At 43.3% G+C, this 27,049-nt stretch overlaps 3 protein-coding genes across 4 annotated transcripts in view; 2 read left to right on the top strand and 1 right to left on the bottom strand.

Annotated features, from left to right (window-relative positions):
• Positions 1–17,778, top strand: part of LOC111955900 (inter-alpha-trypsin inhibitor heavy chain H2) — a 21,274-nt gene extending 3,496 nt beyond the window's left edge. Inside the window, 14 exon segments of the mRNA XM_070436499.1 lie at positions 5,660–5,724; positions 10,934–11,109; positions 11,344–11,405; positions 11,407–11,496; positions 11,716–11,905; positions 12,687–12,788; positions 12,791–12,822; positions 12,990–13,151; positions 13,400–13,520; positions 16,006–16,119; positions 16,199–16,406; positions 16,555–16,727; positions 16,937–17,048; positions 17,266–17,778. Coding sequence (XP_070292600.1) covers positions 5,660–5,724; positions 10,934–11,109; positions 11,344–11,405; positions 11,407–11,496; positions 11,716–11,905; positions 12,687–12,788; positions 12,791–12,822; positions 12,990–13,151; positions 13,400–13,520; positions 16,006–16,119; positions 16,199–16,406; positions 16,555–16,727; positions 16,937–17,048; positions 17,266–17,416 — 1,758 coding nt within the window. The 3' untranslated portion in view covers positions 17,417–17,778.
• A 16-nt stretch (positions 17,779–17,794) lies between these two features.
• On the bottom strand, positions 17,795–22,234 carry kin (Kin17 DNA and RNA binding protein). The gene is made up of 12 exons (XM_023967017.3): positions 21,976–22,234; positions 21,572–21,666; positions 21,333–21,376; positions 21,096–21,218; positions 20,815–20,999; positions 19,425–19,473; positions 19,248–19,305; positions 19,003–19,117; positions 18,772–18,891; positions 18,520–18,619; positions 18,277–18,377; positions 17,795–18,132 (listed from the first exon to the last, which is right to left on the bottom strand). Exons 1-12 carry the CDS (start codon positions 22,087–22,089, stop codon positions 18,070–18,072), a joined length of 1,167 nt encoding a protein of 388 aa, XP_023822785.1. The 5' UTR covers positions 22,090–22,234; the 3' UTR covers positions 17,795–18,069.
• Positions 22,235–22,269: 35 nt separating this feature from the next.
• atp5f1c (ATP synthase F1 subunit gamma) lies at positions 22,270–26,768 on the top strand. Of its 2 annotated transcripts, none has more exons than XM_023967026.2 (9): positions 22,270–22,373; positions 22,993–23,027; positions 23,214–23,345; positions 23,768–23,975; positions 24,116–24,259; positions 24,442–24,506; positions 25,462–25,617; positions 25,910–26,006; positions 26,624–26,768. In XM_023967026.2, exons 1-9 carry the CDS (start codon positions 22,333–22,335, stop codon positions 26,625–26,627), a joined length of 882 nt encoding a protein of 293 aa, XP_023822794.1. In that variant the 5' UTR covers positions 22,270–22,332; the 3' UTR covers positions 26,628–26,768. The 2 variants fall into 2 exon arrangements, with proteins under 2 accessions (XP_023822794.1, XP_023822797.1); XM_023967029.3 differs by having other exon boundaries at positions 25,910–26,024.
• The last annotated feature ends 281 nt before the right edge of the window (positions 26,769–27,049 follow it).

Below are 27,049 nucleotides of genomic sequence, written 5' to 3'. Positions count from 1 at the left end.
TTGGCAAAACCTTTTCAGTTTTCCTGAGGGGGAAAAGGTCTTGTTTGTGCCCTCTTCACGACTGTCTTGCGTTTTTGGACCAATAATAGTTTTGTTGGTGACCTTGAGACACCAAGAACCTTGACACCGCTCGAACTACAGGCCCGTCCTCTTCCTGTAGCCAGGATCATCACCTTTGTCTCACTCACACTCGCAGGGAGGGTGTGTCCTGGCACTGCACTGCAGGAGTCTGACTCCGTAGAAGCTGTTCATCGTTGTCAGTGATCAGTGGACACTGCTTGTGTCTCAGCAAACGTAATGATGCGTTTTAGTCGTGCTTGGCTACGCAGTCGTGGGTGACAGGGAGTACAGCGAGGGGACCGAGACCGCACCCGCTGAGGGGGTCCCGTGTTGAGGATCAGCGTGGCAGATGTGTCTGTACCTACCTTTACACCTGGGGGAGGCCTGTCAGGAGGTCCAGATCCAGTTGCAGAGGAGGTGTTTAGTCCCAAGGTCCCTTGGCATGAGTGATGCGCTTGTGGCACAACTGGTGTTGAAACGTGAAGCTGTAAAAATCAATGAATAGCATTCCCACATAGGTGTTCCTTGGGTGTCCAGGTGGGAAAGGGGCACCGAGTGTGGAGTGCGATGGAGATTGTTCGTTCAATCTGTAATCTGTTGGGCTGTATGCAATTGGAGTGGGTCTAGGATTCTGGCATGCTTCAGTGTTGCTTGCCTCGAGAGCGAGCATAAAAGCATTTAGCGTCATCTGTAGCTCCGTCACGGGCAGCTCCGGCTGGGTTTCTCGTTTGTAGTCCGCAATTAGTTGCAAGCCGTGGTGCAGTAAGAATTCAATCTTAGTCCTGTGTATTGACGCTTGGCCTGTTTGATTTGTCGCGTAGCGCGTGTGTATTTATTTTTACCATAGAACTAAGTGTCCTTTGTTGGATTAGTGTCTAGTTGCTCATACGCGTAGGCTTTAGCTCTGTGGCGTGTGTGCGTGGGATTGTTGCCTGTGTGGTGTGCGTTGTGCCATGGTTTGTCTTTCGTGAGTTGATGTTATGTGTTCGTGTGTGTGTGTCCGCTGTGTTGGTGTTTGGTGTGTGTGTGACGATCATCGTCGTTGGTAGCCCGTGTGCGGACGTGAGTGCGTTGGTGTGTGTGTGTGTGCTGCATGTCCCGTGCTGATGTGTGTGTGCCAGTTTTGTGCAATAAAATGGGTGACAATACAACGGGTTACGTTATTCTTATGTCTCTTTTTCAAGTGCTTTTTTTCCATCCAGGAAATGCATGTTATATCTTCCAGTCTGTGCCTAGACATATACTACAAGGCTGAGTGTGAGAGTCATTTGCGCCTGAAAGCGCCAATCTGTCAGGTCCAGTCAGACATCCATGACAGTTTGATATCTGTGTTGGAAAATGACCAACATGGTTAACTTACCAGCTGGGTGAGATAAAGCAGTGTATTCTTGACATTTATCCCTGTCGCTTATAAGTTATGTGCTCTTTGTAGCAGGTATCAAGGTTTAGTTGAGATAATTTGTATCAAGTAACCAAGATTATTTGCCCCTCTAGAGTTAGGTTCACAGAGGAGCGTGACTGGCGAAGAGAGCTAGGAGCTTTTGCTATGCAGGATCTCTGTGTATGGCTGTAGGGTTCATCTCCCAGAGCTTACAGCAAGAGGTCCGGGCTACTCATAAGGACATTTTTTGTGACGTGCATGGTTCTCCCGCACTTGTGCGACCCGTTGTACAGGAGGGAAATCAGCTCAGAGCTCTGATTTTCATGAAACTTGTCAGACAAGCAAAAGCCCCTCCATGGTCAGGGTGGGTTGAAGAAGTCGACACCCGTGATAAAACATACGAAATTGTGAAAGTATTGCGCTCAAGTATGGATCACTTCCGAGGCACCTGTAGTTTGAAGGCACCCAGCCACGGCCGGGCGCATTCTGGTGAATTGATATGACAACCTTCATGTAGATTTGACCTCAGTTGTCTGTGCAGCAGCCATTATGCAGCCATCCTTGTCTGTCATTTGTAGGCTGGCTGTTATGTCCTGAATGCTCATGGATTTTAACTGTGTTGCCTAGTCGAGGGTAAGTCTGAGTAGCGACAGAGTTCACTTACGTTTAAATCAGTTACGAATTATGCAATAGGAGAAACAGTGCGTTCACTCATAGAATTATAATTCCAGAATTGCTCGAATCTCCTACATACAGCTATATCTATATTTAGGTACCTACACGCTCAGCGAGAGTCAAATGTTAATATGTCGATCTGTAATTGATTAATATATAGACATTTTCGACGTGCATTCTAGCTCTTTCTTAGAACTTATAGTAGACAGACAAATCACCTGCGCCACTCATTTACTACCCAGCAACTCTACCTCTGCTGGCTGTGCTTCATCTACTGCCGATGTCACTAGATGATAAAACCACTGCCAACTACACTCGATTTACAGCAGCCAATCCAATTCATCTCTCTCTCGATACAGCTAGATTTACAATAATAATACAAATTTGTGGTGTGTGTAGTTGTTTTCCTTTATTGGAGATCTACTGTATATGATGAGATACATTACGAACTGCGTAATGATGCATCAATCTCTAGTTTATGTTGTTTCCCGCTAATAGATTGATAGGCTGCCGCGAAAAATATAAGAAACTGATACCTCTAATAAAGAACGGATGGGTGAAAGTGTAATTGTTGATCTAGCCATATGTGGTCTTGCTATGTGACAGTTGGTGCATTGTCTGAACAGAGTCTGGATTAGTAAGGTGTGGTCCCTCTCAGATGTAGTAGTCTCAGCACCCACCACTCCTTCCTCAACGAAAATACTTCACAAAACCCGGACAGTGCACACCGGATACTCCCTTTCTGCTGCCTTGTCTTCCGCTTGCGAGAGAAGCACTCCCTAATATGAGACAGGGTTATTTGCGAATTTAATCTTTCGAGTCTATAGAGAAGTGTTAGTGCACGCTTTACAATGGAGTTGGTATATATTACTCTCAATAGTAATATATACTCTCATTTTTTTTATAACAAGCAATTGAGTCGTTCAAAGTTGCTCTTTGGCTTGTTTTGGTTCAGTAGCCTGAGGAATACAACTAGCGACTGCTGTGGACTGCTACACTTTTTCCTAGCTGACTGTATGTGGCCAAGTTTAGCTAGCGGAACTGTTTTACGTCTAACTGTCTGTCAAATGTGTGTCTGTACGCTGATTCATTGATATAATTATTTAAGATTGTTCACATTGGCAAAAACATGTGTTAAGGTTAACTAAGGGATCGAAACCAGTGGAGCAGTACAAAATGACGCAACATATAATATAGAGTTATTTTAGTGAGATGGTATTATCACATTACCTTTATTATGTAGCAGTCGAGTGACTAGTTCACGCTGCTCTATTGATGGTTTGAGCAACTGCTATGTAAGTTAGAATACTGAGTCCTTTCGTTGTTCCCCTTCAGCGTGGGGTATATTTTCTCTTGATTTCTGTGATTAAATAGTTTTTGTTTTTCCTAACATGGAAGAACACCTAAGTAAACGGGATAAACATACCTTGAATTTGTCCAATAGAAAACTCTTATTTTTGCAACTTGGACTACGATTACACCCTAGATCAGCTAGATGCGGGCAAGCAGTGTGCAAGTCTGTCTTGATATTAGTCCATTCTGTTCACCTTTATTACTCTAGTCTGTGTGCACCTACGTTGTAAAGCTCATTCATAGGCTTAGGTCGTAGCAATGTCATGATGGGTATTAGGGAACATTAGAGTTATCATGATAGTAGCCTAAACCTATTCACTGTTACATTGAACTGCGGATCATGAATGCATAACCTAAACCTATCACTGTTACATTGAACTGTGTTGCACAGCGAAAAGGGAATTGATCTTGACCTCACAGTGATTGCCATGCAAAGTGGCCAAAGTTTGGCGCCTAAATGGAATGTTTGAACTCTGTCTAAAGGTCCAAACGTTCAGCTCCACTGCCACGTGCCAACCCACAGGTATTATGTAAATGAGCACATAGAGAGAGGAAACTACTGCCTACAGCATGCAGCAGCGTGTTACAAATCTGTACATACCAGCATTGGAAACCCAAGTTCTGATGCGTCGTGCGTGTGCAGGCTTCAGGCCTGCATAAATCAAAGAAAAAACCAGCCAAAAAGCCGAACCTGTACGAGCCCAAATATGCTGTATTACCCTCCACACGGCAGGTCAAAGTTTCAAAGTTTCCCTCTCCGGTTACGTGAACACAACAAAGTATTGACTGGGCCCAAGCGTCTATCAGCCACTCAGATGCGATTTTAACCTCATTTTGGGACTTTCTGCTCCCTCTTGGGTCCCGATCGAAGGACAATTTTGGGAGTGCTTAAACCTCAGGCAACACATTACAGGCCTGGAACCCATGAGACGCCTGGCTCTCCTCCAGGCCGCTGGCCCTACACCAAACCCCACTGCTTTGAGTTGTGGTTAGAGGGAGATGGGAGACGGAACGGTGCAGTTCATATTAGTTCATGTCGACTGTTATACGATAACAGATTTGTTTTATAGATGTGTCTTAATGCCTTTAGATGCTGCTGACCCAGAAAGAGTAGCTCCGGCCTTGGCTGAGCAATGTGGAATCCTTAATAAATACAATAGTGTGTAGATACAGCCATTCTCTCGTCAAATGGTTTTTTGATACAGTTTCCTTGTACAGAACTATATTTTATTGTTGATGTCCATGTGAGTGATTATTAATGTACACTTTTAATCTCTATTTTAACAATCGAGCCCTTATTGTTATGCTACTAAACCTTCACTTTTACATTGAACTGGTGAAGATTCATTAGAGGAACAAACATGACAGTGTTTATAAGGTGAGTGAGCATGAAACTCTTTTCATTTACTTCTCTTTCAAACAATTAACGCTCTGAGTCCTACTAGATGTTACAATTGAGTAAAATGTCATAGTTTGCTATGTGTAATCCATAGATCTGACTTAATAAGTCTATACCACTTAACATATCCATATTCACACATCGATGATCAACATTTTAGTAATTCGAGATAAGCAACATATTTGAATGTAGTGGAGGAACTGACATGCCTGTCTTGAGCCGTGGGTTTTTGTTATTCTGCCCATTGCTCACATAAATATGTACAATTGAACACCTAGCAACATGAAAAGCAACAGCAGTCTGCGTTCATGACCGTCTTGAAACTATTTTGATAATGGACGTTACTAGGGTCAATGGATTTAACCCAAGATTAGAAAGACCCCTTAACCCTTGTGGTATCCACATAGTATATACACTTACTTGAACAACTTCAAACATTTAATTTAGATATGTTCGTATGATAATTGGTAGTGATTAAATTGTGCAATGACTAACGTAGTTTACCTCTGTTACATTATTGAAACTTCATTTCCTTAAGAGGACACTATAGGACATCTCCATTTACAGAACCACCTTGCAGTAACCAGCTAGTTGCTTGCCTTTTTGAGGTTTTTAGAATTGGTAATGTTGGCTAAATGCTCGAACTTTGATGTAACAACAGCTGAATACCTAAAAAAACCTGAATATCCTTACTGTTACAATATAACATAGCAGTTAGGTCGATATATGTTGAATTACATAGTACGCGCTTAATAGAGCCTCTAATTTGCATTTCTGCTGTCTTTCCTCAGGTGAGCAAGGTGTCGAAATACTTGGACCAGTTGAGGAACGAGGTGGAAAAGACTTGTGTGAATAGGTAGTTTCACACTGCAGAGTCTTCTCTCTTTGCCAATATGTCTTCGTAATCAGCACTCATCCCAACTGTCGCGAGTATTATAGCTTCACTGAAAACATAATATCATTTCAAACTTACACTCTCACTGCCGTCATTCTCTACTAAGATATGTTCGAAACCGAGGCCGTCCTACATGTCGACAACGTGAACAGGTTCTAACTGCACCCATTCCTCCTCTCGTTCACTGCATTACATCCCAAGTATTAACGTCTTCTTGGGTGTATTCAGACAATGAGTGATCATTCTTCTGCTTGTCTCTAGAATTCACAAGTCTCTATCCTTGTAATAAATAACAAACTGAGTATACCAAACATTAAGGAACACCTTTTAGTTATTGGTGGTATATTGCTATAACTCCCCGCAATCTTTGCTCCCTCAGTATACACAGCATTCTTCCATTTGCGTCGGGAGCGGTATAGCTCTACCAAAGGTTTGCTCTAGACAATGCGTTCCATCAGGGGTAGTGGGTAGAGCTGCGTGTGCAAAACTTCCAGGAATCGGCCCTCTTTTCACGAGTTGTTGTCAAATTGGCTTTGTATGTTCGTCTATTAACCGGGTAGGTGGGTGGCATGTGCCACTTTTCTTAAATAGACCACAGGGTAGAATAGCGACTGTTGAGCTTAAAAACCCAGCAGGGCTCGTTTGACAAACAGTATTGCTTACACAAGATCGCGTCCATATGACAGTTTACCTGCACATTAAAAGCGCAGAGAACCCTATTCACAGAGACCATTACCAATACTACCCTGCCATTACTCAGATACGTTAGCCACTGGTCGATACTCTTATATTTGTCGCTTGCTAGACAATCACGGTCACAACCGGCTTCGTGGACGGCACTCTAGAGTGCGAGCTCTCTCAATTACACCATCATCAACCTGCTTTCAGCTCAATGTCTAGTCTTATCAAAAAAGACCCATAGTGCATAAAAACCATATACTCCTGCTCCTCGCTCTACAATCTACTGAGTGTAGGTAATGTTAATTTCTACACGAATGTGTGAACTTCAAATATAAAGAAATGCAATAATAGACTTACGCACACATGTCATTTCAGTACTATGCTCAATACGTATAGGCAATCGCCAAATGCATGACATGTCTTGTTCTTACGCTGTTTTTATCATCAGGTAGACACTAAGTTATACTCCCACAGTGACACTGATGTCGCCCTAATATCTATTAACTTTGAAGTTCTATGTTTCTTATTGCACCTGTTAAACTTGATTTTTTATAGAGGGCCAGAAGATATAAGATAAATTCTCGTAGCGCCTCCTCGAAACACGTCCTAGTCTCAATAGGGGTTAGTAATTAATGCTTAATAATGTAGTGACAAGCGTTGCTAGACCCTCTATAAGATAATTCTGCGTCGATCTGTCGGCACTTCATCCCTCCTATGTGCATGACTTTCCCCAGCACATCCTCCTCTCATCTGTGTCGTCTAGCTCTTACTCATGCATGTAACCCAGTCGAGCCGCGTTCTGATCGTGACACGTAGAACACAGCTACTGTTCTATCAATTGATGAGCGAGCGTTTAAGGTAGGGAGCCTACGACGTCCATCTCTCACCTCTCTGGCGCCCCAGATTACTACTCAGCGCCCAACACGTTTCCTGACAGTACAAAAGACTGCTCGTGTGCATGATTGCGACTGTGCACTGTGACCAAAGTAGATGTACCCACAGGCATAATGATCATATGCAACTGTGCTCTACTATTTGGCCCATAACACTCTGAGCACTTATTCCCTTTTCAAACACAGGCCAATGTGTACACCATTGAATATGACCACTAGCTCCATCTCCATTCGACCACTAAAAATATGCACACTCGGATTAATTCTCTCTGCCATTGTCTCTTTCATTCATGCAATTCATCATCTAGAGAATAGGCACACATTGCAATCAGCAGTTAGGCGATATAAAAAACCCTGACACATGACATTGGAAAGAGGACCTTGTGTAAACTGATTTCACTGGTGCTAGTGTTCCTTTTGATTCGATGATACCGGTAACACGATACATGTGCAAGTGTATAAGTCCACCTGCTGTGTATATTGTGGTGTCTTCTGCTGTAATGTGCAGGTAAAGGTACTCGTGTTAGGAATCCTCTAACAACTCTTCCAGAGCCTTCAGGAGGCTCCTATAAGCACCTGCGGCGTAAAACATTGCAACAGGCGCCGACCAGCTCCCCTCAGGTTACCGATGATTTAACAACACACCAGCGGTCTCCCAATTCTGCCAGTTACCACTGATATGTAAGAAAATGGGTATACCACAAGTACAAGGTCGGCTCAAAACATAACTAGGGGCACCCTGATTTTAAGAACTCATATAAAACAATTGAGTACCTTATGTGTGATATGCTTTAACTAGATCTAGATAAGAAATGACGCATTTCTCGTTTGCATGATAATAACAAGGAATATGCGTGAGCGTTCCCATGCCTACACTATTAGTTTGTCGCGGGGGTAGATTAGTGTACAGTTCCAGGCTGGTCCGTGTCGAACAATGTGTCTAAGATGAGTGATACGCGTGGAGTGGTGAATCAAACTATTTTTTGTTTATTCATTAAAGGCATGAGCCTTTTCTTTTTACTTTGTTCACTAGCAGTTTGTAGCATGACTGACTATAGTCATTACGCTTCGAGTTACAAACTGCAACGATTCAATCCATCAAGAGCGAGCATACTCCCTGAGGCATGTTGTGAGCGCTTTATTACGTCTGTGCAGAGTCTCATGCCTACCTTCAGCCACGAGTCCAAATTGCAGAATACGTTAGATTTGGCTCAGGTTCATCTAAGCCAGTTAATTTGATTGTCATTGATGGAAATTCTGCGACTCTACTTCAATGGAAATCACCATGATGACTGCTAAGCCGTGGATACGTATCTTGGTGTACTGTCATGCTCCATCTAATTCCCCAATTCGAGCGCAGTCAGATGGTAAACGAGCACTATGAGCGTTTTATGTGTACGTGTGGTCTAGTGTGCTGTACCTTTGATCGTCCGATGCTTCAATGTTAATCAGATGAACTATGGTTTTTATGGAGTTCATACGTCTCTCTCAGTATTTGGTCAGACTCCAGTGTTCAACTAGGCTAGTACGATGTGACCTTTCGTCTCTTACAGAGTGTCTCTCTGCATTGACTGTTCAGATTACCTGATTTCGACCAGTATTATCCTATAATTGAACAGCTGAAGCTGGTTTAGGTTACTGTCATTCATATTCCACCCAGGCGAAGTGCTATCGCTCAGTGGTGAGTAGGTTACCCTAACGACCTGTCGTACGTAGCTACATTCTACTAGACTCTCCTTCGACCGCGCGATTCGCCCTAAATCAATTCACCCTCTCGAGTGATAGTTATAGACTAATGAGCTGTACACTGTTCGATAGTTTCACCACAGCTTCCCATACAGCGTACACAGTAGGCTCGGTATAGTGAAGTGGCGTGACTGAACTGCCAATCACTGAGCGTACTTCTATATCTTCCCTATACCATCATGGACTGTCACTTTGCTTTATACGCAGGTCACCATAGATACCTATAGTGACATGAGCTTGAGACGACAGCGATACGGGTGCCCGGAGGCACCTAAGCAATGCTTGGAGGTGAGCTACAACTCAGGTGAGAACAGAACCAGCGTCGCAGTTAAAACTCTCAAAGAGTTACTACTGACTACGTCAGCCCAGTCATTTATAGTGTCATAACAGATACATGTAAGTACAGATGATAATATTGCAGTTCATTAGTGTCCAACAGTTGACATAACATCATGAGTTCTTCTTGGTTCCCTTAGACTGGCTGATATTTAATGTGCCAATGTTCGTTGTTGAGCTCCCGGTCTATACCCTTCTCACGCCTGTTCTTCCATTTACGCTAAAAACAACCTTTTGTTCGTTACCACGAGTTGACGTATCGTAATGAATTACCTATCCTCGTGAGTGCAAGCGATCACAAGGCAACATTCGAAGCTCTTCAGCGTGGTGTCTTGTAGACAGGCTGCATCAACTCAACATAACAAAACAAAATCGGTCAACATCAATGCTGCAATGTTGCAATACTTGTCTTCACTTGCTTCCTAAGTTGGGCTCTTACTACTCTCTCCTCCACCTCTTTAACTCTACTACCGCGGCACTGACCAAATCCCTTGCCACAATATGCAACACTGACCTCGCCTACCCACAATCAGTACGGACGGTTATTGATCTTAGATGAAAACCTTCCGGCCTCAACAATTAATTCTCATTGCAGTCTTACAGCTAGATCTGCTCAACGCAATTTGAGTTTCTTATTCTCCGAGCTTCATACTTCCACTTACTGATCAAGCTCCTCCTCCCCATTTGAGACCTAGTTGAGAAGAGTTTGATAATGTCAAGCACAATACTGCGATAGTTACTAACTGACCAATGGATGACTACTTTCTACTCGCTTTCGTCTGCACGCACACCATAACGTCAAGACTCCCTGTCCCTATGATGATGGAGAGAGCTTAAGTAAGGTCCACGAGGACAGAGGTCAGGCGCAGCACAGTGCTTGGCTCCAAAGGGAATATCAGTAACGAGTCCACGAACCTCGATACGAAATCAACCATCACCACGATGGTGTATGAGAACAACGATGCGAGGATGTACATGGGCAAGTGTGCTATGATAAAGGGAGCAGCGAATGCCGACTAGCAGAAGCAAGAGGAGAGGAGAAATAGATGTGTCACGGTCGACGACTATCCTGCCAAGTGTGACATAAGTACAGATAAGTGCATGTAAAGTTGTGGATTGTTATAATGTCTTCAGCGCGGTATGTAGAGCAGAGGAAAGCATGAGATGAGGAAGGAGGATAGGCATAGAGGTGTTTCCAGTATACATACGGCGTCGTCTGATATCATCAGTAAGTGCAGCTGCATCTTGACCCATCGTGTACTATAGCACCTTGTAGTGCCGCAGGAGTGTGCAGAGTGTGTCTCTACTCTTAAGTATCAAAATGAACGGGCTTTAATTCGGATGGGCGGTTGCAGATTCTCTAGTTAGTGAAGTGACGAGTGACAAAAATCTCGATGTGCATTCGACCCTAAGGCCTCAGAGCTGACCTCCTGCTGTAGCTGTTCACCACACATTGATCTCATACCTGACTGAGGTGCTTTAGTATGGTAAGATCCTCTCATCTTTCTCTCTAGTGTAGAACCAACACCAACAAACCCGTATGCCTTGGCCACCCTCAAGAGAACTGACAAGGACTGGACCTGCTTCTCTACTACCTCCCGCCTCTTCAATATAACAACGTTCCATGAGTGCGCAAAACCCCCCACATTCATGTCCTCTCCCCCACACCGCCGCGCTCGCCCCTCCCTCAGTGCGCCCCGCGAGCGAACCTAATTCAACATATGTCAGTAAAAACTCCTTCATAGAGTCATGTTACACTGCTCACTTCTATCAACTCTCATACTGGGACTGTCCATGTGCCCAACATCCCACCGATCTCGTCACACACTACTCATACTGCTTTTAAGACCGACCCGTATACTCTATACACAACAGAGACGCCTATAGCAAAGCTCTCCCCTCTCGCGCCTCCATCTCTGAGAAGAATGTGAAGAAGTCATGAGGGAGGAGTTCTCTCTCTTCTCTTGGGCATCGGCCTTCGAGTCGCGACTACGACTTCCTGGAACGCATCGCCATGGAGAATAGGGGCGTGGCCCAGAGGATCTACACCAGCCACGACGCCTCAGATCAGATACGGGTACAATAGACCCCTCTCCCTAAAACTCCCATTCATCCTTCTCTCCCTAATCCTGCATCCAGTTGTATCACTACTCCTCCTCCATCCCCTCCCTCCGCTCTCCCCCTTTTGTATGACTACCTCTCCTCTGAATTCCCCTCCTATTGTTGTATAATCACTCTCTCACCGCCATATCTGACCCCTGGGAACTCATCGCCCTCCTCCGTTCTCCCCCTGCAGCGGTTCTACAGCCAGGTCTCGTCTCCCCTCCTGAGGAAGATCACGGTTCAGTTCCCAGAGGACTCTGTCTCTGACGTCACCCAGAACCACTTTGACAAGTATTTCAGTGGCTCAGAGCTGGTGGTGGCTGGGAAGGTGCTGCCCTCTGAGTCCACTACTCTAAACAGCTTCACCACTGCATCCGCTGTGAGTCATACATACACATGCACGCATGCACACTCATACACACACCAAAAAGAAAGTACCCAAAAGTCATACTTGAATAAAAATTAAGAAAATGACTCAAGTGAAAGTGAAAGTCACCCAGTAAAATACTACTGGAGTAAAAGTCTGAAAGTATTTGGTTTTAAATCTACTTAAGTATCAAAAGTAAAACTAAAAAGTATAAATAATTTGAAATTGCTTATATTAACCAAACCAGATAGCCATGGGAAAACTCCAACACTCAGACATAATTAACAAACAAAACATTTTGTTTAGTGAGTCCACCAGATATGAGGCAGTAGCGATGACCAGGGATATTCTCTTGATAAGTGGGGGAATTTTCCATTTTCCTGTCCTGCTAAGCATTCAAAATGTAAAAAGTACTTTTGGGTGTCAGGGAAAATGTATGGAGTACAAAGTACATACTTTTAGTAGGAATGTAGTGAAGTAAAAGTAGTCAAACATATAAATAGTAAAGTACAGATACCCGAAAAAAATGACTTAAGTAGTACTTTAAAATATTTTTTACTTAAGTACTTTACACCACTCATTAATCACACACACACACACACACACACACACACACACACAACACACACACACACACAACACACACACACACAACACACCACACACAGCACACACACACAGCACAACACACACACACAACACAACACACACACACACCACACACACACACACACACACAACACACACACACGACACACACGTCTTGTCCTACCCTCTCTCTGCCCCTCTGCTCCCAGGATCGTCTGGCCTGTCCCTACAGACTGAAGCAGACTACCTGGAGCTAGACGCTGCGCTGGCCCAGCAGCAGCATGCCTTCACTGGCTTCGCCAGACAGATGTGGCCTACATCACTGTCAACCAGCTACTGGCCGAGAGTGAGAGAGGGAGAAAGAGAGAGAGAGAGTTTAACACATCTTTATTTCAATTTAAGGAGTGAATAACAAGCTTGTGCTATAATTTGCCAGCCCTTCGATACATAATACAGAGCATAAATAAACACACAGAGTAACATTTTGTGAATGTTATATCCCTGTTCCCTGCAGGTCCCTGGCCCCACTGCTGGCAGAAGAGGAAGATCACCAGAGGATCCTGACCCTGGTGTGGAGCACCAGTTGTCACGCCCTCACTGCCCTACTGGTGGAGAGTGAGGATGCCAAGGAGAGGCTGCTTGCTGACTCCCCTAAGGACCCCAAACAGGATGCTGTGCAGGTGCCTGATCAAAATCACTAGAGTCCCCCATTTGGTCTTGTAAATGTACATGAGGGCAAGAGAGTGACAAAGCTTTCCCAAACTCGTGTGTGTGTGTGTGTGTGTGTGTGTGTGTGTGTGTGTGTGTGTGTGTGTGTGTGTGTGGTGTGTGTGTGTGTGTGTGTGTGTGTGTGTGTGTGTGTGGTGTTGTGTGTGTGTGTGTGTGTGTGTTGTGTGTGTGTGGTGTGTGTGTGTGTGAGGAGGATCTCTGTGGGGGAAGGACTCCAGTGCAGATGGTTCACAGCATCCCCCCCTGGGTCCAGATGACCACCCCTGCCCCCCCTAGCCACGCCGAGAGGCCCCTACCAGATCACATCACCATAGGTGACAATAACAACACACACACACCTCTATAGCACAGTATAATGCTTCTCTACCTGTCCATATCACAATACGTAGAAACACACACATAGCCATTCACTGTGTTTTTAAAGGGGCAGTGTGGACAAAACGTGATTTCCCTGTGTTGTATATATATTTCCACACTATGAGATTGGAATAATGCTGTGAAATTGTGAATATTATGATAATGCACTGTGTAAGAGCTGTTTGAAAAGTTTGCCTGAAATTTCAGCTTGTTTTGCTGTGTGGTGTTTTTGGACTGCCTCGTGACATCACCAGGCGATATAAGTTAATAGACCAATAACAAAGAGAGTTTGCACACCTCTCTGCCTATAACAGCTAGTTTTCAGGTTACACATCCCTCAAATTAGGCTCCTCCAATTAGGCCCCTCTCTCAGACCACTCCCAGACAGTCCTAGCTACATTTTTGCTTGAGAAATTGCATTTTGCTAAGAAGCTATTTTTTTAAACTTCAGTGTTGTGATGCAAAAATTCTAACAAAGTGTATAGCGCTCAGAATTAAAAAGGTATAGTGGGATATTATTCATCCTAATCAGACAGTTTTTTACATGGACGACACATTGGAGATAATATAAGACAAGTACGGGAAACAATAGAACACTATGCCAAATCTGGGACACCAGGCCTGATTTTCATAACTGACTTTGAAAAGGCTTTTGATAAAGTACGACTGGAATTTATATATATATATATATATATATATGCCTGGAATATTTCAATTTTCAACCCTAGGTGTAATATTAAATAATGTCTACTTCTCAGAAAGTTTTAAACTGTCAAGAGGAGTAAAACAAGGTTGCCCACTATCGGCATATCTATTTATTATGGCTCAGATCCAACAATAATATCAAGTGCCTAGAAATCCAGGACTTAAAAACAAAGGTCTAATTGTAAGCTGATGATTCATGTTTTCTTTTAAATCCACAATTTGGATCCCTTCACAGCCTCAAAGAGGATCTAGATACTTTTTTAACCTCTCTGGATTACAACCAAATGATGGTAAGTGTACAATGCTACGTATTGGATCACTAAAAAATTTGACAAATTTTACATTACCGTGTCATTTACCAATAAAATGGTCTAACGGTGAAGTGGACATGCTCGGTATTCATATCTCGAAAGAAAGAAATTATCTCATTACAATACATTTTAATGTAAAGTTAGCAAAAATAGATAAGATCTTGCTACCGTGGAAAGGAAAATACCTGTCTATTTGTGGAAAAATCACCCTCATTAACTTTTAGTCATATCCCAGTTTACCTATTTGCTTATGGCCTTGACTACTGTACACATAGCAACTTGTTTTTAAAGGTATATGGGCAAAAAATATTCAATTTTATTTGGAACGGCAAGCCAGACCAAATTAAATGGGCCTATTTATATAAATAATATGAATTCGGAGGACAATAATGATTAAATATTAAAGCATTAGACCTCTCACTAAAGGCTTCAGTCATTCCAAAGTTATACTTAAATCCAAACTGCTTCTCTAACAGATTAGTAAGGATGTCTTACCCCATGTTCAAGAATGGCCTTTTTCCCTTTATTCAGATTACAGCCTCTCACTTTCGGTTATTTGAAAAGGAAATAATCTCCAAAATATCACTATTTTAAAACAAGCCATAGAAAGTTGGTTGCAATTACAGTTTCATCCACCAGAAAAAAAAACAGAACAAATATTACAACAAATATTATGGTTAAATTCAAATATACTAATTGATTAAAAAAACTATATTTTTGTAAAGAATGTTTAAAAAAGGTATAATTTTTGTGAATGATATCATAAATAGGACTGGTGGAGTAATGTCACACATGCAGCTAACAAAAATATATGGAAATGTCTGCTGTACTCAAAATGTAAAATGGTAGAGGCAAGTGGAAGGGGGAGAAAGTAAGGAACTTGTCTGTCGGCCCTGCATTAAAGACCAAAATTGGCTAAAGAAAATTGTGATAAATAAAAAAGTATATCAGTTTCATTTAAGAACCCCAAAAATAACAGCTGTGCCATATATATTTGCAAAATAGTCTGGAAGAGATTCTCGATGTATTGATTCCATAGCACATGGTTTATGAACTGATACAGAAAACAACGCTGGATATACTATACAAAATTCTTGCAACGAATAGAATGTTATAGATATGGGGGATACAACTATCCCAGTACTGCAGATTTTGCTGCAAAAAGACAGAATCAATAGATCATTTGTTTTGGTACTGTCCACATGTAACTATTTTTGTTTATTTTTGACCATTTTAATTTCAAAACAATCACWGTAAGTTGCTTAATTGTTACCCAGAAATGATTTGATATTGAGATAAAAACAGCTGCATTGGGCCATCAACATCGCCTACCTCCCTACCTGGCAATTTCTCAGTGGGTAATATTCTTATGTCCATTGTGCCACTATAGTAACGGTTGTTTGTCTGTGTGTTTTCTGTGTGACAGTGGAGAACGACCCTCACTTCATCGTCCACCTGCCTAAAAACAATATGGACGTCTGCTTCAACATCGACTCAGAGCCTGGACACATCCTCAATCTGGTGTCAGACCCTGGTGCAGGTATGCGTGTGCATGCAAAATTGTGTGTGTCTGTGCTTGTGTCCTCTTACCTCTATTCTCCGCCATCTTTGTCCTCTAGGTGTGGTGGTGAATGGCCAGRTGGTTGGCTCTAAGAGGGTGGGGGTGGAGGAGAAGGAGAAGGTGAACACGTACTTTGGCACCYTCTCAGTGTTCTACCAGCCTGACGGCATCAGGGTGTCAGTCAGCACCGACCGTATCGACCTGACCTACGGCAGGAACAATCACTCCTTCACCTGGGGAGCCACGGCCGACATCACCCAGGACAGGTAGGAACATGCACACGCACACACAGACACACACAAACCGCTGGTCAGGCACCATCAGCCTATTTTACTGTGAGAAGGTAAAAAAGTACATTTCAAAAGTACACGGTTCCCTGTTTTAACCACATGCTATGATCTCTGTGTGTTTCAGGGTGAATGTTTCCATAGTGAAGGACTCCAAGGTGATGGTGACAGTGGATGACAAGATCACTGTGATGGTGCTGCTACATCGTGTGTGGAAGAAACACCCAACCCACGTGGACTTCCTGGGCCTCTATATCCCCAACAACAACCAGTACTCCTCTCAGGCCCACGGGCTTATAGGTAGGTCACCAATTGGACTCAAGTGTTACCCTGTTACTGTACTGTTACAATAATGTTATAATCTAATTAAATTATTTTACATATAGTGGCAAGATACCCTACGTCTCCCTTAAAGTGAATCCTGCAGCAGTATCCCTAAATTTAATCACAGCCTACTTCACTAGGTTTCACTGATCTCTCTCTCTGTGTGTGTGTGTGTGTGTGTGTAGGTCAGTTTGGCCAGGAGCCAGAGGTGAGGGTGTTTAACATGCACCAGGGAGCTGACCCTCTGAAGAAGGAGGCCACCATGGAGGTGAAGGGCAACAAGCTGGTCGTCACCAGGTAAGAACACACACTCTCTCATGCACATCCCTGCTGCCAGGTAAACCACACACCATTACAGGAAAAACATCAGCACACGTCACACATACTCAGTCGGTAGACTTCATCTCTGTTCAGGTAATCCTTCCACCATATCACACAGAGGGACAAAGTGCATGTGAGTGCTAACACGGTGAGGACTGTAGATGAGGTTGTAACTATTCGATGTGTGTGACAGGGGCTGGCAGAAGGACTACAGACAGGATAATAAACGTGGATCTGACGTCTTCTGCTGGTTCATCCACAACAGTGGCAAAGGCTTCATCGACGGCCATTACACCAACTACATCGTCCCCCGACTCGACAGCTTCCTGCCGCTCCCACTCTGAGTGACCAATCGCAAGGCACACAGGGGTACCATGTAWCCCAGGCAGTCAGAGACAGGGCGTAGTTATAAGGGATATCCTATTCCTCAGGTACAGGAGACACACATATGCAGCCAATCTGACTACACATATCTGTTATTACCTGTTTTCATATCACATCTCTGTCTGACAACTCTCTCTCTCTTCATAAAACATTATAAAAAGCAGTATCAGTATGTATAGCAGTGTGAATGTTTCATTATTTCCATGAAGACTATGCTGCCGGCTTTGAACTTTATGTGCACTTCTTAACCAGAACATTCCAGTGACTGTTGTATTTCTCAGACCTCATCTTACATGGCAAAATCCAAATGTTTTTCAATCAACCATTGTATCAAACAATTCATAGGTCAAACTTTATTCAATAAGTAATATTACAACATTAAATGTATTTGTAGAGAACCATTTGAATAACAATACAAAATAAAAATAAAAATAAAATGTTTCCCCCCCCCCATAATCATTGCTTGGCTAAGTCAGGAAGAGATACCTCCATAGAAAATGCATTCCGGGATATTTACAGAAAGTAACTCTGACACAGTAGAGTCTCTCGGCTGATGGGCCTCAGTGGTAGGGGCTCTTGGGTTACGCTGTCATGTAACAGAAGTCATGATAGATCAGGCCATTTTAGAGAAATCCTCATAGGCAATCCCGTTCACCCTCCTCCCTTTCATCCGACCCTGAGGAAGAAAAAACACACCCTTGTATGAGAAAATAAGAACCATTCATATCATCCCAAAGCAGTTTCTATACCAAACATCTATTCCACCACCAAACGGTAGAAACTGATGCATGACGAGAGCCATTTTGTGCCTGGTCCTTACCGAGTCAAGTGTGAGGGTGGCACTGAACTTTCTCTCGTCTATGGAGTCCAGTAGGGCCTCTGTGTCTCTGTACACACCGTTCAGAACCAGGACCCGTTTACCTGTGGGACAGATGAGTCAGATTTGATTATTCGATTTGGTAAAATAACAGGCCAGATTACAGATATCAAGTCAAATGTACAGTTTGCAAATGATCCATTTCCTGTGGACATGTGTGTGTAACCGTGGCGAGAACTAGGTTACCTGGTGCKGGGATGACTGTCTCCAGGTGACTCTGGTCTAGTTTCAGTTTGTCCCCTGAGTCAATCATCTTCACTACGGCCGTGTATTTATCCTGCACCTCCTACAACACAGAACTGTTAGCCTAAATACATATGATATTCTTCTCAATGGCAGCGTACTGACTATAAACCTCTTATAAGCTACTTAGAACACAAAACTGTCCCAATCAAACATCTTGGATATGATCACGCATGTGTGGAACTAATGTGTTACCTTGACGACTCCTTTCTTCTTGTGGTACTTCTCCCCCAGTCTCTTGGTAACAACTTTGATTACGATGCCGGGGTGCAGCCAGTGGTCCGCTCTCACAGACCTCTTCTTCTGCTCCTCCATCTGAACATAACGCAGTTCACAAAGGGTTACATGCGCACGTGTTAAACACAGAGTTAACTTGACAGTGCATCAAGTCAGATCTGAGTGGGAGTACTGGAAACACTACCGTACCTCCATGATCTCACCCAGGGCTGARTTCTTCTTCTCTTTGGCTTCTGAGGTGGAGGGCGCATCTTTCCTTTTCCCTGAACCTGCTGCCTTCAGGGCACTGGGACCCAGGGCCACACTAAGGGGAAGAGGTAAACACAGTGTTAATCTGAGTGAAAGAGTGAAATCCCCACAGTCATTTACTTTTGCTGTTTTGCATTGCTATTGATGACGGTGAGTCATTCTTACTGAGCTTCAGATTACTGTACCTGGCTTTAGATAGGCCATCCGCAGAGGAACAGGAGCCCTTGGCCAGATTGAAGGTAACTGAAATATAATCCGAAATATAACCAGCGAGAGATGAGCAGACAAAACGGTGTAATCGGTATAATTTCTGACCAAAATCATCGTGAGTTATCTATATATATATATTCTTTTAAACATACTTTTCTCTTCTTCACTTTCTCGTTTCAACTCAGTGAAAACCGGTGCTTCCTGAAAAAAAGAGGGACAGATTGTTTTGAGRCCATGACATGTCATAGGTAAACAGTATCTTTGCTGAACAGTAGGGATGTGAATCTTTCCTTTCAAGCACGATTCGATACAGGAACAAAACTTTTAGTTTTAAATAAATCTGTGTGATTTGTTTGAATTATTTTCCATTCTAAATTAAAATCTGATACTGATGAAGTTTAGGAGCGGGGCCTCTGAGCTGGATCTGTCGGAGATGACTTCTCTGAGCTAGCTGTGTGTGCGTGAYAATMAWGTATGGTGTGTGTAGGCGCCTGAGCTTAGCCAGAGGGCAAACTGAGCATCTACCACTATCTGATTAGGAGGGGGGGGGATTTATGCTTTTTGGCCCCTCACTTTTGAAATCTCATTCACCTACTGATTATTTTGTAAAATGTCTGTATTTTTTAAATAGACATGAGCTAAAATAGCAAGTTAATATAACGCAGCTTTGGATTTCACCGTCTCAAAAGCGAATGGTTGTGTACTATACGGAGGAGAGCTGCTCTTCTCCTGCTCCGACCACAGGCTTGCAAAATGCTTGTTATGAAATTACAACTTTAACCTGTTCATGTAAAACTGACAAAATGCACTGATAGTTTTGGTGGTTTTGCTTTAAACAATTTGTTATGGTGAACCTGGCAATCGAAAAGCCTCAATCAAAAGTTAGTTGTGCAATCAGAAAGATGTGAGTTGTGTCCACTCCAGTAGCCTATACAACTCCAGTAAAACAACAACCAGTAAAAAAGAAAAGTACAGTGCATTTGGTAACAATGACCCAGAAAATTACATTGGTTGTCACCCAACTAATAAAGCCTAAGATTTGACATTGCGAGAGCCATTTTACAAGCATTTGAATGCTGATTGTGCCGCACAGATGTATGAATATTAGATCAGGGATAGGCTCTCGTGGGTGCGAGCTGCTCTGTGCGCAGTTGTTATCTGACTTGGAGATCAATGACTGTCATATGAATTGACATGCTTAGTTAGATAAGCTACTGAAGGAAAGGACATAAATTCAGTCACAAAAGATTTGAGGTCTTTTTGGAAAAACGTTAGGGAACTGGGGGTTTGTAAAAAAACGTAAGTGAACTGGGGGTTTGTAACTTTTGTTATTGATTTTCTGACCAATACATGCTACATTTTGATCAGTTTGGGCTCCCGCGGACCAATGCACTTGTATCTTAAACATTTGTACCGCGTGCCGATGCGTATCAGTGAATCGTTACATCCCTAGTAAACAGAACCCTTGGCCAGTCCRTGTTCAGCAGACAGAGTGTAATATGTCCTCCTAGTCAGAGGAGGGCAGTAGTGGTACTCTCTCACCTCTGGCTCCCTGCCRCCTTGGCCRCGGCGGACCTGCTCCTCTATGAACTTGGCACTGCGCTCCTGGTCATCAAGGTCCTGCTTCTTCTTCCTCTCCAGCTCCTCCTGCCTCCGGATGGTCTCTGGGTCGCGGTCGATGTACTGGATGTACCAGCCTTTGGGCGTCTCATCCACCTTACAGAAACCTGGGAGAAGTCATCAGACACAGCAATGTCAGGGATCAGACAGACACAGACAAACACACATAACCTCCGTTCTAAGAGAAATGAGCGTGAAAGTACCCTCTTTCCCCAGCCACTTGGTGAATTCAGTGAGAGTCTCCCACTGGGTGGAGTTCATATGGACATGCTCTCGGTCATTGATGTACTCGTTATAGACAATGTTGTTTTGCACTCGCTTGGTTCCTGGAGCGAGAGAAAGACATTCAGTCAGGTCGAGGTTTATCTTACGGTCTCTTTATAAGTAGCTAGTGTAATATTGCGTGCACATATATAGATTCAGAAGTAATCAAATATTACCAAAGCGTCTTTTAATCAGCTCAATAAAGTCATTCTTGAACTCCCTTGGTGAGAGGAAGAGTGGAGAGAGGAAGAGTGGAGAGAGGAGAGAGGAGAAAGCAAGTAAGTCCACTGGTGGAACATCTCCCCTGGCTCATCATCACACCATTATTGACACGTCATTTTAAAATTTATTGGAGACAGTGTTACAGAACACGACATACCAACAGCCAGACCTAAGCAAATGCAGATTGACTCACTGTGAGAAGTTGTCCATGATCTTGTTGGGGTCCTCCGAGGCCAGCAGCAGTTGTCTCTGGTGGGACTCGGACATGCAGTGGCATTTGAAGCCATTCTACGGGCAGAAAGGGAGAGCTAGTTAAACCTTCTGTATTGTATTAACTAGCTCTTGTCCCGGGCGTTACCGTTAGTGCGCAGAGCCTAACTTCTGACATGCCTGATCGAGATCTAGCTAACGTTACTTTCCTGAGGACAATACAGTCTATCTAGCTCGCTAGCTAARTTACATGGTTAATTTACATTATGTCCCAATGAGGAGGTCGTTTATGACGCGTGCAACATTTGGCTTGCACCTATTAGCAAATATGCCAAACGTCACGCTATATAACGTTAGATAGCTAATTTAGCTAGCCATCTTTCTTACCTCGTCTCGACATTGTTTCTGGCACATTTGACAATACCATCGCAATTTTTGAAGACCTTTTGCTTTAATCCTATTCCCGATCGCCTTTGGGCTTAGAAAACCCTCTTTCCCCATTTCAAATAATAATCGTCTACATAAACATATGCAAGACAATTATTTAAATTCGAAATAATCCTCGAACACGTTCAAATGTTGTTATGCTCTTCTCCTTCCTCATAAAAATCTGCCGCTTCCGTGGGTATTTCGTCATCAATTTACGTGCACTTTGAAGTAACGCGAGGTTTGTTTTTTCGTACACATGTTGCCATTTACGTGCGCTTGCGCAGTCCTGTGAGTCTGACCTTCATCGAAGTAATCATGTTCGCCAGGACCAGCGCGTTGGTGTTCCTCCCACAATGGTAACGTTTTATTTGCAKAATTCCGTATTTTTGACAACATGATTTTGAGCGTTGTGCTGTCGTACACATATGACAAGTATGTACGTTGTATGTGTTGATGAGCCATGTAAAACATTGCAAGGGCGTGCTAACCCCTTGCAATGTTTTACATGGCTCATCAGCGGTGTAGGCCGCAGATGGTGTGTGGTGCACTGTGAATGGCCAAGTTCAGCCGGTGCGGTGGCTAAGATGACATTAGCTTACTAACTAACTAGCCATGTCATTGAATTGTGTGACAGCTAACTAATGTTGGTTAAATGGTTCTTTAGCAACGCCAGATGTTTTCAGAACAGTGTTCAGCTCTTGTCAAATTCACTGTCCCTCCCACTAACTAAGTTAGCATGCATTTTCTGGATAAACCTAACATGATAACGGTAGCTAACTGTTAGCTGGTGACATGGACTCTAGGATAAGGTTAAGTGATTGCTAGTATAGTTGTACTAACAACATTTATTCGCTTATAGGTAGCTAGCTATTTGTATTGGGAGGCAAATCCCCCAAACGTGGACATGCTCAATATGTTGCGAACTTGCAATGATAATTTTTCTAATTTACCTAGCTAATTCTGTTTGTTTTGTAGTGGGCAGGTCAGGAACATGGTTACCTTGAAGGACAGTAAGTATTTACCTTGCCATCCCTTTAACTACTCTGTATTACATAACATTCACCCTTGAGCTTCCTCTTTAAAGTCTTATGCACAAGTGAAACTTTTAAATCATGATGATATTGTAGCTGTGTGTTTCAATGTTTTTGAACCTCAAATGTTTAGTCAGTTAGTGGCATCCATCTTTCCCATTCTAGTCACCATCCGTTTGAAGTCCATCAAGAACATCCAAAAGATCACCAAGTCCATGAAGATGGTGGCCGCTGCTAAGTATGCCCGRGCTGAGAGGCAGCTGAAGCCCGCCCGTGTCTATGGAAACGGCGCCGTGGGTATGTCATTGCTCGCTCTGCATGATCTCTATATACACACACACACACACACACACACACACACTAAAGTCCAAGGGAATGGATGATTTCTATGTGACGGTCATGACTGTCTGTTATTGTGGTCCTCTATTAAGACTATAGTGAGAGGGCAGGGGTATTTCAGGGCCTTTATTCATAAAGTCTCAGAGTAGGAGTGCTGATCTAGGATCAGTTTAGCCTTTCATATCACAATGAATAAGATTACATGGACAGAGGGTARCTGATCCTAAATTAGCCCTGGTACTCAGGCTCTTCTTGAATATCATCCCTGTACTATCAAGGTTGTTTCACACACACTTATTGGAAAGGCTTTTGTGACGTTTGACTGGGGTGTTCAACAAACCTGTTGATGGTCCCTCTTCTCTTGCCTGTGTGTCCTCCAGCCCTGTACGAGAAGGCTGAGATCAAGGCCCCAGAGGGAGTGGCCAACAAGCACCTTCTGATTGGTGTGTCGTCTGACCGTGGTCTCTGTGGCGCCGTCCATTCCAACGTGGCCAAGGCCATCAAGGCCAAGATTGCCACCCTCACCGGCGAGGGCAAGGAGGTGATGGTAGTCAATGTGGGGGACAAGCTGAGGAACATCCTGCAGAGGTACAGAATGATAATGAAGAAATACAGCCACGTCAGCTTTACTTTACTGTATGATGCCCACGGCAACAGGTCCACTTTAGTGGTTCCCTTTGGAATTTAGTTTATTACCATGACAACAGTATTCCCTCCCCACCACCCAGGACACACGGCAATTACCTGCTGCTCAGCTGCAAGGAGGTGGGCCGCAAGCCCCCCACCTTTACCGATGCTTCCATCGTCGCCACAGAGCTGCTCAATATGGGCTACGAGTTTGACCAGGGTGCTGTCATCTACAACAGATTCAGGTATGGATGGACTCCTTTCACAGCCACATCAGTGTCTTGTCTCCTCCAAATGTTTTCTTAGTTGAGACAATATTGGTATGGGAAGATTCACGTCAAGGATAGTCCCATCCTTATCCTTCAAAGTACATAMCCCATTATCAGAACAAGTCTTGAATGGATGTTATTTTTACCCCCTCATTCAGGTCTGTGATCTCCTACAAGACTGATGAGAAGCCCATCTTCTCCATTGATACTGTTGCTAATTCAGGTACAACACCATTGGTTTGAAGGTCGCTTTAATTCTTTAGTCTAAGTTGTCGGGGAGGGGGGTGCTGCTAAGCTGACATATGGAATTGTTTTAAGATGGTTATACTATGGATCATTTAGCAATTTGATTTAAAATTTTAAGACCCCTTTAGGTTTTAAAACAATATATACGTATATTTGTCCTTTACTATTAAAGCCCATGGAAACACATTGAATAACACATTCATACATGGCAAAAAGGACAGTCCAAAAAGAAATCATAAGCAACTAGGTTTTGAAGTGTCTGTCCTAAATCTAGGAGGTATATAAAAATATCACACACAACATGTGTACACACATTTAACCCCTTTTTTGGAGGGTAGGCACAAAACGACCTTTATACTTCCATTTGTAAAAAAAAACAAACGGTACCGGTTACCTTCAGATGAGTCCCGTGACACTTGTGGGGGTTGTAGAGCTAAACAGAACACCATCGGGTTCGTGAGAATCTCCTTTCAGCAGTGGGGGTCCTATTAGTTTATAGCCCAAACGGTTCGCTCCTTCCCAAACAGAAGTTGGCACATGGACAGTACCTACTTCAGACGAGTCTCCTGACATTTGTGGGGTTGATCGAGGAAAACGAAGACACCATTGTGTTTGTGAGAGTCCCCTTTCCAGAGTGGTCATAATAGTTTTTAGGCCAAACCGTTTGGACGCTACAGACGTTTTCACGAGAAGACCGATGTTTCGGGATGGCTCATGGTCTGCCACCTTTCACCGCAGATGTGGAAGTGCTACATCGGCGGATGTGGTGGCTCCCAATGCAAAAAAACGTACTCACAGATTTGGATGTTTTTTTGTTTGTTAATTAGGTTGATGCGCTTGTACGTCAATCGACTCTAAGGGGGGTTAAAGATGTATGCCCCACAAAATGGCCAACTGACATCATATGTCTTCTTTTTCCTCTCCTGTAACAGAGAACATGGGCATCTATGATGACATTGATGCTGACGTGCTGAGGAACTACCAGGAGTTTGCCCTGATCAACATCATCTACTTTGGCATGAAGGAGTCCACAACCAGCGAGCAGAGTGCCAGGATGACCGCTATGGACAGCGCCAGCAAGAACGCCTGTGAGCATCTCCTCCTCAGCCGCTGCCTCTAACAACTGGCTTACTACTCATCCATACTTGTCTATTAAGTTGTAGTCGTCCTGCCTTCCTCATAGCACACACAGTAGCCGTAGTCCTTTGTGATCATCTTCCTCAGTCTCCCTCTACTGCTTGATTGACCTAGTGTAATGCCTCTAGGGTTGCCGTTGATATTACAATATCAGCTAATCTGGTTGCCAGGTCTGTGTGGCTGCACTGTGATGGCTTTGTTCTCAGATTCATATCAACCCTGGCTCTGTTCTCTCCCCTCCAGCTGAGATGATTGACAAGCTGACCCTCACCTTCAACCGTACCAGGCAGGCTGTCATCACCAAGGAGCTCATTGAGATCATCTCCGGAGCTGCTGCCCTGTGAGTACTGTTCACACGGTCAGCTTCTTTCTGCCCATCTCCCTCTCGCTTGCTCTGTTTCACTCTCCCTCACACATTGGTTGTCTCCCCTTGGTGTTTGATCTGTCCCTCACAGTAATGTTTTTCTTCACACACATTCATCCCCACTCATTCTTAACCTTGATTCGTTACCTAGACCTTTGAAAATATCCCCAATTTGACTCCTTGCATGAGCCCACCCATTGTCTGTCATTATTAAATATTTAGACTTCTTTTTAAGTTTGTTCACTAATTATTATTTTCTGTCGACCTTATTACTCCAATCCCTCATGTTGATACCAGGACATAAATCATGTGATTGTAGGTAACAGCCCCTAGGGTACATGTGCTATGCTTTGCTATGCTCAAAGGAGATAGTTGCAAGTGCTTTTTAGTCCAGGACTATGCTTAATCTGTGTCCAGAAAACCATCCCACTGCAGTCTTAAAATGGAATAGCTCCATCTAGGGCCTAGTGTGTTCGATCATGTATCCTGTGTTTTTAGAAACCCTATTATTCCCCCACATTTACTGTGACATTTTGGTTGGGTGTTTTGATTTCATCCTGTTTTTTCTGAATGTGTTTTCTGTGTGGTTTCAGATAAATGGACAAGGTCCTCCTGCCATCATGTGGTTCTGGCATACATGCTTCCGAGTACTTCAAACGGCTGTCGTCGAGAGTTTTATGAACATTTGTGCTTCTATTTGTAAAATATACGGTAAAAAATAAACCTCTTACAGAGAAACATGTTCCTTTCATATGTCCTCCTAGTTCTACTCACAATAAATCCTACTTGTGACCATGAAAAAGAGTGATGTTTGAGCATAAAGCTAGGCTACAATTTTACTTTGCTATTATGTTTTCCTTCTGTCTGAAAAATGCTAATCCACTGCCAAATATAGTCTGTCTATGGAATGTATCACTCCAAAAGGTTATCACTGCACTCAATTCCTTTGAAATAAAAGTTATGGTATTTGGCACAACTCTTAGTATTCTACACTAATAAAATGTATAAATGCAACAATT

Source organism: Salvelinus sp. IW2-2015, linkage group LG3, assembly GCF_002910315.2.
Source record: "Salvelinus sp. IW2-2015 linkage group LG3, ASM291031v2, whole genome shotgun sequence".
NCBI lineage: Eukaryota > Metazoa > Chordata > Actinopteri > Salmoniformes > Salmonidae > Salvelinus > Salvelinus sp. IW2-2015.
The sequence above is the reverse complement of the archived record's forward strand: the minus strand, read 5'-3'. Positions and strand labels throughout refer to the sequence as shown.